The sequence below is a fragment of the Gouania willdenowi genome, chromosome 9, assembly GCF_900634775.1.
Source record: "Gouania willdenowi chromosome 9, fGouWil2.1, whole genome shotgun sequence".
NCBI classification, from domain to species: Eukaryota; Metazoa; Chordata; class Actinopteri; order Blenniiformes; family Gobiesocidae; genus Gouania; species Gouania willdenowi.
In genome coordinates, this window is record NC_041052.1 from 35,787,074 (window position 1) to 35,800,801 (window position 13,728).

At 33.6% G+C, this 13,728-nt stretch overlaps 2 protein-coding genes across 4 annotated transcripts in view; one reads left to right on the forward strand and one right to left on the reverse strand.

Moving 5' to 3' along the window:
* Positions 1-322: 322 nt before the first annotated feature.
* On the reverse strand, positions 323-12,697 carry tctn2 (tectonic family member 2). 3 transcript variants are annotated; one of them, XM_028458339.1, is made up of 18 exons: positions 12,530-12,697; positions 12,305-12,418; positions 11,276-11,346; positions 10,493-10,694; positions 8,922-9,022; positions 8,636-8,835; positions 8,128-8,248; positions 7,893-8,046; positions 7,735-7,818; positions 6,054-6,176; positions 5,912-5,941; positions 5,721-5,831; positions 5,505-5,622; positions 5,320-5,423; positions 2,279-2,429; positions 2,030-2,173; positions 1,861-1,949; positions 323-511 (listed from the first exon to the last, which is right to left on the reverse strand). In XM_028458339.1, the coding sequence occupies exons 1-18, from the start codon at positions 12,657-12,659 to the stop codon at positions 390-392; spliced, it is 2,169 nt and encodes a 722-aa protein (XP_028314140.1). In that variant the 5' UTR covers positions 12,660-12,697; the 3' UTR covers positions 323-389. The 3 variants fall into 3 exon arrangements, with proteins under 3 accessions (XP_028314140.1, XP_028314137.1, XP_028314138.1); XM_028458336.1 differs by having other exon boundaries at positions 5,912-5,986; XM_028458337.1 differs by having other exon boundaries at positions 5,912-5,986; positions 6,054-6,169; positions 7,731-7,818.
* Positions 12,698-13,382: 685 nt separating this feature from the next.
* Positions 13,383-13,728, forward strand: part of LOC114470111 (thyroid adenoma-associated protein homolog) — a 39,818-nt gene continuing 39,472 nt past the window's right edge. The window contains exon 1 of the mRNA XM_028458124.1: positions 13,383-13,504. Coding sequence (XP_028313925.1) covers positions 13,383-13,504 — 122 coding nt within the window. The remainder of the gene's footprint in view (positions 13,505-13,728) is intronic.

A 13,728-nucleotide genomic window follows, 5' to 3' on the forward strand; every position in this document is an offset into this window, starting at 1 on the left:
TTTTGTCGTATGCTTACTTATAGTCACACACATTTAAAACAAAACACAACAAATTGAAATACGTTGGCTAAAATATCAAGAGTTGGACAAGAATCAATCAATAACACTACTTAATAGAAAATACATTTGTTTTCAGCAGAAAAAAAGTGGTTCGATAATTAAAATAAAAGATTCTAAGAGGGTAAAAAAAAAAAAATTCTAGCATTAAAAATTATGATCTGACCAAAGAGAACAGACATGACAAAAGAAGGGATAGAAAAACAGTTTAATTGTGAAAAACATGTACATATGTATCATTTCCATTCCCACAACCATAACCCTGTAAAAACTATATTAATAAATACTCTTTAAAAAAAATAGTCAGAAACACAATCTCTCGTTCACAGGTCTTAGAGAGCAGCAGTGTTCCATGCCTCTCTGATCTGTTTCCATGGAGTTCCCAGAATGGAGGCAGTAATGAAGAAGAACACTAGGATCATCCCCTTAGCCAGTGCTTGAGAATATGGTTCCCCTGAGAAAAAAGAAATCAACAAGATGGTCATATTAAATCAATGGTTATAAAGTGTTTTATTTACAGCCGTAAGTTTCATGGAGCGTATTTAGTTAGTCTCATACGAGTTAAACATAGTGTCATATTTAAAGGTTCCTAATACAGTAGATCCACAAATTAGCAATAATCACAAATGTAACTTTAGGGAGGAGTCAAACAATAACAATGCTGATTAGGAGTGTGCATTGCCATGAATCTGATGATATCATACGATTCACGATTTGCATGTCACAATGCGATATATATCCCGACACTAAACAATACAATATACATCATGATATATCGCAGTATCAATAATTACAAATTTTACCTTTACAAGTACAAAATGGTATGAAATACAATATATAATGTTTTTTATACTTTCGAGAACAAGTAAATAGTAACTAACTGTAATGCAAGTACCAATATCAAAAACAAGTGATATGTTTATTAAATTGTCAAAATACATTTTTCAAAAACGTTTAACTTTTGCTTCTAGAACAGATTCTGAATCTGAATCCTTAATTTCTTTTTTTTTTTTTAAAGTAACCACATACATCTATAAAAGTGTCCAGTATGTTTTATGAAAATAAAGTGCAATTAACTTCCAACCACTGAGGAATGAGGTAGTCTAACAAGGTCTGATGTATATATATAACTTTTTATTTTTTGTAAATTATCATTCTTTTTCAAATTAATATCAAATTAACTGTGTTTTAGCTTAAATTTTACTGTGGTTTTATACTCTGCTGTTGTGGTTTTATCATGTACTGTTAAGTGATCTTGGGTGACGTGAAAGGCGCTGAATTACAAATAAAATGTGTTATAATTATTATTATTATTATTATTATATTATATAATATACAATTCATATCAAACAACTGTATTATATACTTAAACTTTCTCAAATGTATATCTAGTTCAAATAAAATGCAGTATAAAAATGTATTGTTGGTACTCTGTATTTGAAACATGATCAAAAACTAATTCTAGGAAGAAAAAAAAGAATATTGTGATATCAAAATGGGGTCACGACCCAAAAAAGGCTAGGAACCACTGTCTGATGTGGTTCACTGACACCTAGCGACCGGGCGTTTACATGCTATGCATATGTTAGCGCAATTAAATGTTTTTTTTTTTTTCATTAAAATAAATTATTAAAAAAAGCGATTTGGACATATTTCTGATCCATATGATAATCGCACGGTGAAATATCTCAATATTTTGCCGAATTTATTTTTTCGTACACCCTTAATCCTAATACTGTGTCACAACTTGAATTTGCACAATATTGTTCTAGTTTTTTGCATTATTTTGGCATGAAGACCTACCTGTGTAAGCTGGTGTGAGAGGGAAAGCTAGCTCCGGCCAACACACATCATTCCGCTCACAATCATATTCAGTGAAGTTGATCTGAAACCTAAAAATACATGGATGGAAAAATGAAATGAGTCTTGCCTCAGCTTTCAACAGGATTAGGCTCGCTGAGAGAATATTTACCTGGTTTTTGGTGGTCCTGTGTTGACAGGAACCTCAGTGAAAGTGACAGAGGAGGTAATGGGGAACAACTGAGTCTCTTCTTCATCCTCACAGGAGAACAAATCTCCTCCCCCACATTCCAGTGTCCAAATAGACCGACTGTAGCTAAAAAAAAGAACAAATTAACAGGGTTATTTTGTTAGGAAATAGCTAAGATTTGCAATTACAAAAGTAAAATGTGAATTAGTATCCGGGTATCAAAACGCATACCTGACGTGCACAGCCCAGATCTGCCTCTGAGGTTCGCCCTCTACCATCCCTGTGATCCTACTCCGGATGTGGATATGTTGATGGGATGGAATATGGGAGCAACTGTTTGAGGTCATCGATGCTGGGCTTGAGTTCTTTGTGTCAACTTCAACTAAAGAGTTAGAAACAAAGTAAACAATAAATATACATATTCATACACATAACAGCAGATATGGACAACAGGCAGCATGAAATGTGCACCAAAGGACAGCAAAAATAACAGAAAGTTATCTAAGACAACAACACAAATAGACAAAATGACTCAAAAACATACAGATCTACAGAGAAAAACACAATAGAACAACAAAAGTAACAAAAACAAGTGAACTGACAGAAATAACAAAACTAACCAAAAGCTGCACAAAACAACTACAAATACACAAAAATAACAGAGAAATTTACAGAATGGCAACAAAAATGTTCAAAATTAGTCAGAAAACATACAAAATGACAGATAAATACACAAAAGGACTCAGCAACATACAGATTTAGAGAAAAAACACAAAAAAACAACAAAAGTAACACAAAACTCACAACAGAATTAAACAAAGCTAAACAAAAGTTGCAAAAGACAACTACAAATACACAAAAATAACAGAGGAATTCACAATATGACAACAAAACTTACAAAATGAGTCAGAAAACATATGAAAGTCCAGATAAATGCACAAAATGACAAAAAATATAACATACAAATAACAGAAAAATAACAGAAACCCTACGAAATTACAGATAAATGCACAGAAATGACTCCAGAAAGAAACAAAACAACAAAAACTCACACAAACCCTTTGTTCTTTCCTGTATTAATGTTCAGATTGGTCAATATTCTCAATGCTGATATGAATGTTAATAACGCCCTCAGATCAGACAATCACATTTTTATGGCCCTCGCTGTGACAAAAGTTTTCCATCTCTGTGCATCAGTATTAATAGATCATCAGTGGATATAAAGTGGTGGATCAATGAAAAACAACTAAAGTAATACAGACGCCATATCATCAAATACATCCATTCAAGGTTCTCACATCCTTTAACATCCACATTTTAATTTTGAGGTTGATTTCATTTCTTTTTATTTTATTTATTGTGAAGTGTTTGTTTAGTCTGATGAGAAAAAGCCAACCTGGGAATAAATCCAAAACCTTTGATATTGATTTAAAAAAACAGAAGAAGCTTCTAAGAACCGTAACTATTTGGAAAGAAACCTGTGGTATTTTTCTTAGTAGATATTTGGGTTCAGAAAGAATGCATTATATGGTATTATAAGGTAAAGGTGAGGCACAGTAACTTTTTCAGAAGGCGACTTTCAAGTGATTTAAAAGTGATTTTTACTATTGATTTCCATTTGATTAAATTAGCAAAGTGAATAATTTTAATATAATATAATAATTTATTCATTTTAGGATGGTTATCTTTCACATTTTTATTGTTATCTTTTGTTGTTTTTATAGTTTTAGTAGTTTTAGGATTGTTATCTTTTATGTTTTTATATTTTTAGGATTGTTATGTCGTTTCTACAGTTTTAGGACTATGGTGTGACTATGTTTGTGTTGTCTGTGTCCTGCTCCTGGTGCAGACGGCTCCTTGTGATGTCTCCTTACCCCGATCCTCTGTACCCCGCCATGACCCATGTGCCATTGTCCTTATTTTAACTTGTGTGTCTGTGTTCGACGGGGTTTGTACGGAGTGGGTGTATTTTTAACTATGTAAAAGCACTTTGTCCTGCCTCTCTATGTATGAAAAGCACTTTTTATAAATATACATTGATTTATTGACTGATAATGTGGCATCACATGATTTTTGTGAAGGCACAGATACTGTCATCATTTCAGTTTTGGCATTACTGGCCCTCAGTGCAGCATTCAACACAGTAGACCATAACATATTATTAGACCGACTGGAAAACTGGGTAGGACTCTCTGGCATGACACTGAACTGGTTTGAATCCTATTTAAAAAACAGGAACTACTTTGTGTCGATTGGCGACTACAAATGTGAGCAAAAAAAAATGGCATGTGGATTCCCCCAGGGCTCTATTTTGGGCCCCCTAATGTTCAACATTTACATGCTCCCATTGACTCAGATACTCAAAAACAATGAAATATGCTACCATAATTATGCAAAGGACACCCAAATTTACTTAACTGTATCCCCAGGAGACTATAGACCACTACAAACCCTGATAAATTGTTTTGATCAAAATAATAATTGGATGTATCAGCATTTTCTTCAGTTAAACAAAGAGAAAACCGAAATTGTCGTCTTTGGAGCTAAAGAAAGATTGAAAGTCAGCACCCAGCTTAAAAAATGAATGCATAAAAACACAAACCAAACTAGAAATCTGTGTGTCATCAAGGACTTTAACAGCCACATGAAGACAGTTACTAAATGAGATTATTATTACCACTTAAAGAACATGTCAAGGATTAAAGGACTAATGTCACAGCACGACCTGGAAAAACGTATTCACGCATTTATCTTTAGTAGACTGTACTACTGTAACGCTGTCCTCACAGGTCTCCCTCAAAAATCAATAAAACAGTTCCAGTTAATTCAGAACACTGCTTCCTGATTCCTCACAAATGCAAAGAAAGTGGATCATAAAACCCCATTTCTCAAATCCTTACACTGGCTTCCAGTCAGTCAGAGAATCAACTATAACATACTGTTACTGGCTTATAAAGCACTAACGGGTAAAGAACCAAAATACTTGTCAGCTCTTCTACTCTCAGCTCTTTCAAATCAAGGTTAAAGACATTTTTATTCAACACTGCTTTTAAATAAACAGTCAAACTATTTAATTTGATATTATCTTGTTTTCTTGATGTGTGATTTTTCCCTCATTTCGAAATGTAATTTTTATGGTGTGCTTGCTCTACTGTGATGTTTTTTTTGTTTTGTGTAAAGCACTTTAAATTGTACTGTACATGAAATGTGCTATATAAACAAATTTGACCTGACTTTTGTTGTTTTACATTGCATAAATTACTGGTACTCACAAGTGACATTCAGCCAGTCTCTCAATGTCGTCACATCTGGGTTTCCAATCTTTGCCACATGTGTTGCTGTAATAAAAGCCTCCTGCAGCGATGAAACAGCATCTCTGTGAAACAACACAAGGAAAAACAGTAGATTGGTTTTCAGTGCTTTCACTACTATCACGTTCTTGTTCAGAGGTACCGACCTCAGTGGATCACACCGACTAAGATTCTGTTTGCTGATTTGTAACAAACATCCAGAAGTGGAATTCATACCAAACAAAAGAGGTTTCTGGTCAGCAGTAGAACACAGGCCATCATTCACTAGAAAACAGATCAGAGCATAGAGAGAACAGACTGTTATTTTACTCAGTTTGGAGGGAAAATTCTTCCTATTTTCCTTTTACTCTCATCAGTTTTACCTGTTTTCCAAATGCTGATCGTCATCTTCTGAATAAGATCGGTATTATTATTGGTATTATTGCCCAGGGTGTTGATGAATCCACCAATCACAGGCCTTCCCACCTGATACCCTGCATGTTCAATGATGTGTTACTGTTGTTTCATTTTTCTACAGTAGTGTAGCTCACTTCCATGGGCTGTTTCGTCTTACCTGGGTTTCCAGAGATGGATTCACTCGTGACTACTCCGTTTAGAAACACAGCAGAATACTTTGTAGTCAACGTCACTGTGTAAATCAAAGGCAGTCACATTTTGAATGTCAACAGTGTGAGAAAAGCATGGCTGACTCTTACCATTGCCTCTAAAGGAGACTGTCCCCACTGTGCGTGTCAGTATGATACTGGTGATGCTATTTTCCATCCAATAGAACTTGTAATCCAGAGCTAAGGTCACATTTTCACAGACCAGCCTTCCATCTTAGAAAAACACATTTACAAATTACAGCTGCTGGAGACAATCATTTATTATTTGAAATCATAGTAGTGTAGGCCTACTATAGAACAATAAATCAAAAATCAATTGCTCGAGAGAAAAAAAAACATGTAAAAATGTTTAAATTTTATTGACATTGTTGGAAAAATGTTGCGCATAGCATTGTGGGATGCGGTGTCCAAGAGATGGATGTGTTTTTACTTCTCTTTTAATGTGATCAGTCCATGAAAACACCAGAAATGTTTTGGGGAATTACTTTGGCAGTTCTTTGTGGGGCAAACACAAAAAATCACGCATCCATCTACTATATACGATATATCGCAATATTTCACTGCGCGATTATCATATCGATCCGAAAAATGTCCAAATTAAAAAATGTTTTATTTTTTTACAGTATTAGGATTAAGGCGTATAAGAAAAAATATCAATTCGAGAATATATCGTGATTTTTCAAGACACCGCACGATTATCATATCGATCCAAAAAATGTCCAAATCAATTTTTCAATCATGTTTTTGAAAAAAAAAAACATTTAATTGCACTTACATACATAGCACATGAAGGCCCGGTCAAATAGGTGTCAGTGAAACACATCAGACCTTGTTCAACGACTCAATACATTTTAGCTGGAAGTTGATAGCACTTTAATTTTTATTATTATTGTATTTTTTATTTATTAAAAATAAATCACACTGGGCACTTTTATAGATGTATGTGGTTATTTAAAAAAAAAAAAAAAAAAATTCAAAAGGTAAACTTTTTTGAAAAAAAATATTTAACAGTTTGATAAATATACCACACTTTTGATATTATATTTTTTATATGTGAAGATATAAATACTAAATACATTTTATTTCATACCATTTTGTACTAGGCCTGGGCGATACATTGAAATTCAAGATATATAGAGTTTTCTATTTTGACAATATAGAAAATTACAATATCGCCTTTATCGCTATATATATATATATATATATATATATATATATATATATATATATATATATATATATATATATATATAGTCGCACATTTTGTTAATTAATGTGCCTGTGCATCAGCAAATTTAACCAGGAATTGTCTTTCTGGTTGAGATTTATATCATATATTGACATTTTGAGAAAAAATATTGCGATAGGAGTTTTGGTCCATATCGCCCCGCCCTATTTTGTACTTGTAAAAGTGAAATTTGTAATTATTGATATTCTGATATATTTAGTATCAAGATATATTGTATCGTGACACGAAAATACTGAATTGTATTGTGTCATCAAGATTACTAGCAATGCACAGCCCTACATCTAAGTCACACCACATCCCACAATGCAATGCACAATACTTTTACGGTGGAGATCAAAACAAACTTTAGAGTGGAAATTTTAACCTTCTACATCCTTTCTCCGACTAAATGATTTTCGACCTATCGATCTACGAGGCCTACGCTACGTCTTCATCTGATTAAAAATGATCATCTCCACCAGCTTTAAACATGCTGAAAAGGAAAGTTTTGATTATTTTTGTATTTTAGAATAGTCTGCCTACCTGACAAAACAGCATCATCACTCTCAGATATAAACGGACTCAAGTCAGTGACCAACTGATCGATTACATCAACCATAACGCTGCCTGGTAATTCAAAGACGTGTGTTTACAAAGCATGTTGAAGCCTTGCCACAATGTTTCTACAAAGTAGCACTCACCTCCTTTTCCATTCTTCACATTTGCCCTCAGGTCTTCCTCCACTGTATGTAAGGGAGAACCATTTGAACAGGTACTGAGCCAAGTAACACAATTAACATTCACATTTTCCAAAAATGCTAATGGTGCACCATTTACACAACGCCCAAAGATCCTCTGTAAGAGACACAAAAGATAATTAATAGAGGTCAGATATCGTGCCTTTGGCAACTCAAACAAAAGAATCAAACAACTAACCTGTGGAATAGTCAGGTATTGGTCACTTAATGTGAAAATAGGATTTCCCTGGATATAATCAATAAATGGCATGGGAGCTGATAATTGAGGCCTTTGGAAGGAGAGAGTTGGCTTAGAAGGTCTAAACAGGACACAGAGTAAAAGGTTCAAACACAATACATCAATAAAAAAGGATTTCAAGCATACGCTGAGTTTGCGGGGGGCATTGCCAAATGGTATATGATACTTGTGAAATGCTGCTGTATTTGAGAAGGACTGAATCCCTGAAGAGTGTGAATGAGTGAGAAAATGCATCTTGACCATTTTTGAAATCAACATTATCAATTATGTTACTAATCATTTTTGCATTATTGTATATGTTAGACATTTTGGTTGGTGTGGATCTGGAGACGGTCTATATGTTTAATTCTATGTTTTTCTTTTGCCCCCCTGGTAAGAATCTCAAACTCTGCCTATGATTTCAAGATGTTAAAATTATAAAAAGGTCATGGAATGGTTCCTCTCTCACATGACGTTTCCATGGTAAAAGAGACCCAGGTGAGGATTATTCTCAATAGGAGAATGAACGCAGAGGAATGGGAACCAATCTGGAGAGTTTTGAGATGATTTCTCCGAGCACTGATATTCTGGTACTGGAGGAACGGCGCCACCAAAAGGCCCAGGCAGACAATAAGGCAAAAAGAGCCTTAAAAGTTCTTTAGAACAGTCCTGGGATTAATAAAATACAAAGACATGATTATCACTCAAAAGTACAGCCAATTTTGTTAAAGTGTGACTCAAAAAAATACAAATACCTTGTCACAGCAGCATCGAACATCACATGCTCTGAATGTTAAATCACAGGGACAGGAGCCAAGGGGCTGGTACACTTGGTTTGGAATCAATGATGCATTATCTGAAATCCAAATGTTAGATTTTTGTTAACCTCCTAAATGCTTACATCACATACTTTTAGTATTTTTATGATCAGGTAGCATTGAAAGTTAGACGTCTCGTAAACATGGTAAAGGAAACACAACTTGCTTAGAATTTTCCTGAGATCATCGAATGAATTTGGATGATGGATGGATGGATGGGTAAAATTGGTAAAACCAATCGAATGAATTTGGATGGATGGATGGATGGATTGGTAAAACAGACAATTCAGGGTTGGGATCAATTCCATTTTTCAATTACAATTACATCTTCAATTATACATATTAAATAACAATTAAGTTACAATTACATTGACTGGCATTTTTCCAATTACAACTAAATGTACAATTATTATTTTCCCCCTGAAAGTCAATTATAATTACAGGGGGGGGGGCATTGCCCCCTGAGTGGTCAAAAGTTGTCATTTTCCCAAATTCATTTGAAAAAATACAATTCTTATATAATGTACATAATATGCAAATATATGCATATTATAGTGCCATAAAACACAGTGACTGCAAAAAACATATGAATTAATTTGTTAGTTCTACCTCAGGAGTGTAGTATAAGTTTTCAGTGAAATAGTCCCAAACATTTGAGACTTTAGGTTGGTTCTTCTTCTGTTGTGCAATTCTTCTTCACAATGTAAATGATGAAGTGATTCTACACCCAGCAGTTCATGTATAGTACTGAAGCAAAAATGAAGCAGAAAACAGCTGCCAGCCTGATTTTATCATGAATGTACAATATTAAAAGACACCCCCACCCCTTGCAAGAATCCCAAACTCCGCCTATGCTTGTTAGGCTTCCTTATCCATGAAAATATTGTGTGGGCATATGAGCCTTTTTCCTCTAAACCTTTCTATTTCAATTTTTTATGGTAAAAAGATCCTCAAGAGAACTGACAGCTAGTGGGAAAAGTTAATATGAAACATATTCTAATAATTGTTAACTACATATGTGACAACCATAGAATTGTAACATGGTTTAATGCATTTAATTACATTTTAAATGAGTTTTTATAGAATTTCCATGCCAATTACAACCATAAATCAATTATTTGAACTCAAATATAATTCAATTATGATTACAAGAGCAACACATTTTTCTACAATTGCAATTATAACTATGCCATTATTATAATTCATTATCAATTACGCAATTGCAATTGACCCCCAACCCTGGCAGACATAAAAAAATCAGCACATAAATATAACTCTGAATAAATAAAATGCCTGTGCAACATGTCATACAGTTAGTGTATAAGACGGTTCAAGCTGTTAATGACACTAGAAAAAAAACTCTCTCTGAATGTGTTGGAATGTGTTTTTGTTGAACTAATACTTCAAATATGAGTCCTATCATTTCCAGCTGAACTTACCACGTTTGCCCAGAAATATCCTGACATGAATAACTGAGAATTATATTATTCAGACATGTATCAAATTACCAGATCCAACGTTAGCGGGAAGCAACAAAGCATGTATCCTGGCTTGGATCAACAGTGATGCCTGAGGAACACCGTCCACACAGGCGGACAACTGAAGGGTTTCCAGGACACAGAGAGGCTTGGAGCAGCAGTCTGTGTTTGTGTCATTATCAACGCACAAACGCAGACTCTGGTTAAGCTTCAGCTGAACTTTAATGGCAGCCTGCAGCCATAAAAGAAAGTATTATAAAAGAAAACAGTGTGAATAAGGGTCAACAGAAAAGCGACTCAGATCATAAATTAAAAATGATGATTTAATATGTTTAAAAAACACAAATATACATATAAAGACATATTATTGACTAATGACTAATGTCCAGCCTCAAAGCAGCATTGGTGTGAGTAAAGTGCTTCGAAAAGAAGGTCCTCTGAGGGGAAAGCTGGTCTTACAAAATTACTTACGCCTGAGTTTTTCAACCTTGGCGTCGGGACCCCCAATTATGACAACATCTCATAATTATGATGAAGCTTGTCATAATTATGCGATGCTAAGTTATAATTATGACAAGCTTCATCATAATAATGAGAAACTAAGTCATAGTATCAAATTTTTAATTATTATTATTTTACTTTTTAAAAATTTACTGGTGGGAATGAGCTTCCATAAAAAATTATTTAGATGATATATATTTCTTTTTTATTATTATTTTTTTCATATACACATCACACATAATAAACATCAATTCACCGTATCCTATACTTAAACTTTCTCAAATATAAATCTAGCTTTAATGAATGTTGTACCTTTCCAAGAGACTCCTTTGTGATCGCCCATTGTGTAACTTCTGGTGCACAGGATGGAGATGGAAGACTTCCTGTGAAATACAAAGAAGCAACTCATTGATTGGTTGGATAGAGGTATTTGTCCTATTATTTATTTAGTGGTTTCCAGAAGAAATTTGTGAAGTAGAAATTAATTTATGATTAAATGTGGTTTGGTTTGTTGTCTAAAACAATATGAAAAAAATCTGAAATGCAATTCTGACCTTTGCTTTATTTAAACAATGTTTACTATTTGGATAATATATGTAAGAATACATTAATTACACAGGCATGAATAGAGACTTTTCCCCCCTCTTACTTCGAAATGAAATTGTATTTTAATAAATATTCCAAGTTGTTAAATAATACCTGCCCTTGTGTTTTTATTTTTCTATTGGTTCAAGTAATTGTGATATTTATCGTGAAATCGTTTAACATTTATTTGTTTATTTTATAATAATAATAATAATAATAATGTGAAATTCGTTTAATCTAAACCTGCTGTCAAGATTTCCCAAATTATTGAAAAATGTGTTGTCTTTTAAGTTTTAAGTAACCTTGTGTTTATTTTGGTTTTAGATTTTATTTTCTGATTAATTGTTGATTGTCAGCCAATGTTGTGCATTGTTTGGAAGTAAAGTAATCCAATCCAAAGCAAATAATAAAAAAAAAAAACAGGTTCACAGCCACACTTGATTCAAATAAACAGAGGAATTTGTGCTAAACATACCAAAAGAATAAAGAAAAAAAAAAAGAAAAAGAAAATTTTTTTTTTATTTTTTTTTTTAACCTTTATTTAACCAGGAAAAAAATCCCATTGAGATTAAAAACCTCTTTTTCAAGGGAGTCCTGGCCAAGAGGCAGCAAAGTTACAACACTGAACAGAAATACATTTACATTACATTAAAATGACAGGAAACATGCTACCTTTTAGACTATGATAAAACACATGAATGTATGTTTTTAAGAGTATAGTATTATAATTATTATTATTATTATTATAGCATTTACCTGTAGTATTAACTGGAAAAACAGTCTTCAGATTAAGAGAGACTCCTGAAGAGTTTCCGAGCAGGTATGCGCTGACTGTGGGTCCAGTTGTTGTGATGAAGGACGGCTGGAAATCTGTAACACATTACATTCATGGATGTTCTGGCTAATCTGGTAATCATGTTGCTAGTTAGCTTAGCTTTAGGGTAAATTAAACTAGCTAACTTCAACGGACCGACGACTTACCTACAATGTTTTGAGTGTGAACCAAAGAAATGAAGATAAAAAGGTACGTTGGCCGAAGTATAAAGGCAACAGAATATAACATATTCGCCAATGTGTCCATGCAGAGCACTTCACCGCAATAAATGGACATATTTGTAAACTGAGTATGAAACCTAGCAACCACAACGAACCAATCACAGCTGGGCATTTCTTACTCTGTGAGGCTTAAATAATTCACAAACAGCAGCGTCATCCAGCGGCCGGAAGTAGAAACTAAAAAGCAGCTCCAAAACTATAGAGGTAGATGTGAGTGTTTATTATTCAATCAAAAACAGATTCGATTAAAATGATAATAATAATTAAAAAAAAAAAAAAAAAAAACTTCAATCTTCAATCAAAGATAAATATTTTCAATCAAAGAAAAAAACTGTTCAAATGCAAAAAATAATAACAATAAGTTGAGATCCAAAAAATTGTATTTTAACACTTTTTTCTTTGATTGGAAATAGTTTATTTTTTTTATTGAAAAAGTTTTTTCATTGAAGTCATCTTCTTTGTATTTGGGTCATATTGTGGTCTGTACATTTGTGTCTTTATTATTCAATCAAAAAAATAAAACATTTCAACCAAATATAAAAAAAATCAATCAAAAAATATTTTCAATTAAAGTAAAAAAGTGTTTGAACTCAAAAACAAAAGTGAGCACCAAAAAATAGGAGTGGGTCTCTGCTCATGTGACAGTAACCTCAGCCTGTAGGTGGCAGCACCTAGCTCTCCTAGTGCAGAATAGGCAGAGTAAATGAGCCCAGAGTAAGAGCTTCTGTACAGCGTGTGTCTCAGTGTTTAGAGGAGTAAACATTAGTACAGTTACAGTATGTGGTCTTTTGAAAGCCTGCTGACTGCTCTGGGAGACTGTGTGACAGCAGAAGAACAAACATCTGATCATGTCCGACAGACGCTCAGTTTGTTCCTCCATAAAGTGTCTGAATCCTCCAGGTTAGTGGCTGGTGATCTACCGGTGAGCATGTAAATCATGCACAGATGAGCAGCATGTTTCTGATTCATGTCAGAATTTAGAATAATGACCAATCTGAGCATTGATACAAGGAAGAACAACCGGTTTTTGTCTGTGTTTCTGTTGTTTTGTGTGTTTTTGGATGAATTTTGTGAAAATTTTCTTTCTAATTTCTCGTTTTTTGTTGTCATTTTGTATGTTTTTC

Bases quoted from the DNA above. Each gene is read 5' to 3' on its own strand.
- tctn2 (XM_028458336.1), bottom strand. From the start codon at position 12,659: ATGTCCATTTATTGCGGTGAAGTGCTCTGCATGGACACATTGGCGAAT. The intron at 8,249-8,635 runs GTGAGAGAGGAA...TGTCCTGTTTAG, and splicing joins TTTTACCATGGAAACGTCAT to ACCTTCTAAGCCAACTCTCT. The intron at 2,430-5,319 runs GTGAGTACCAGT...CTAACTCTTTAG, and splicing joins AGACTGGCTGAATGTCACTT to TTGAAGTTGACACAAAGAAC.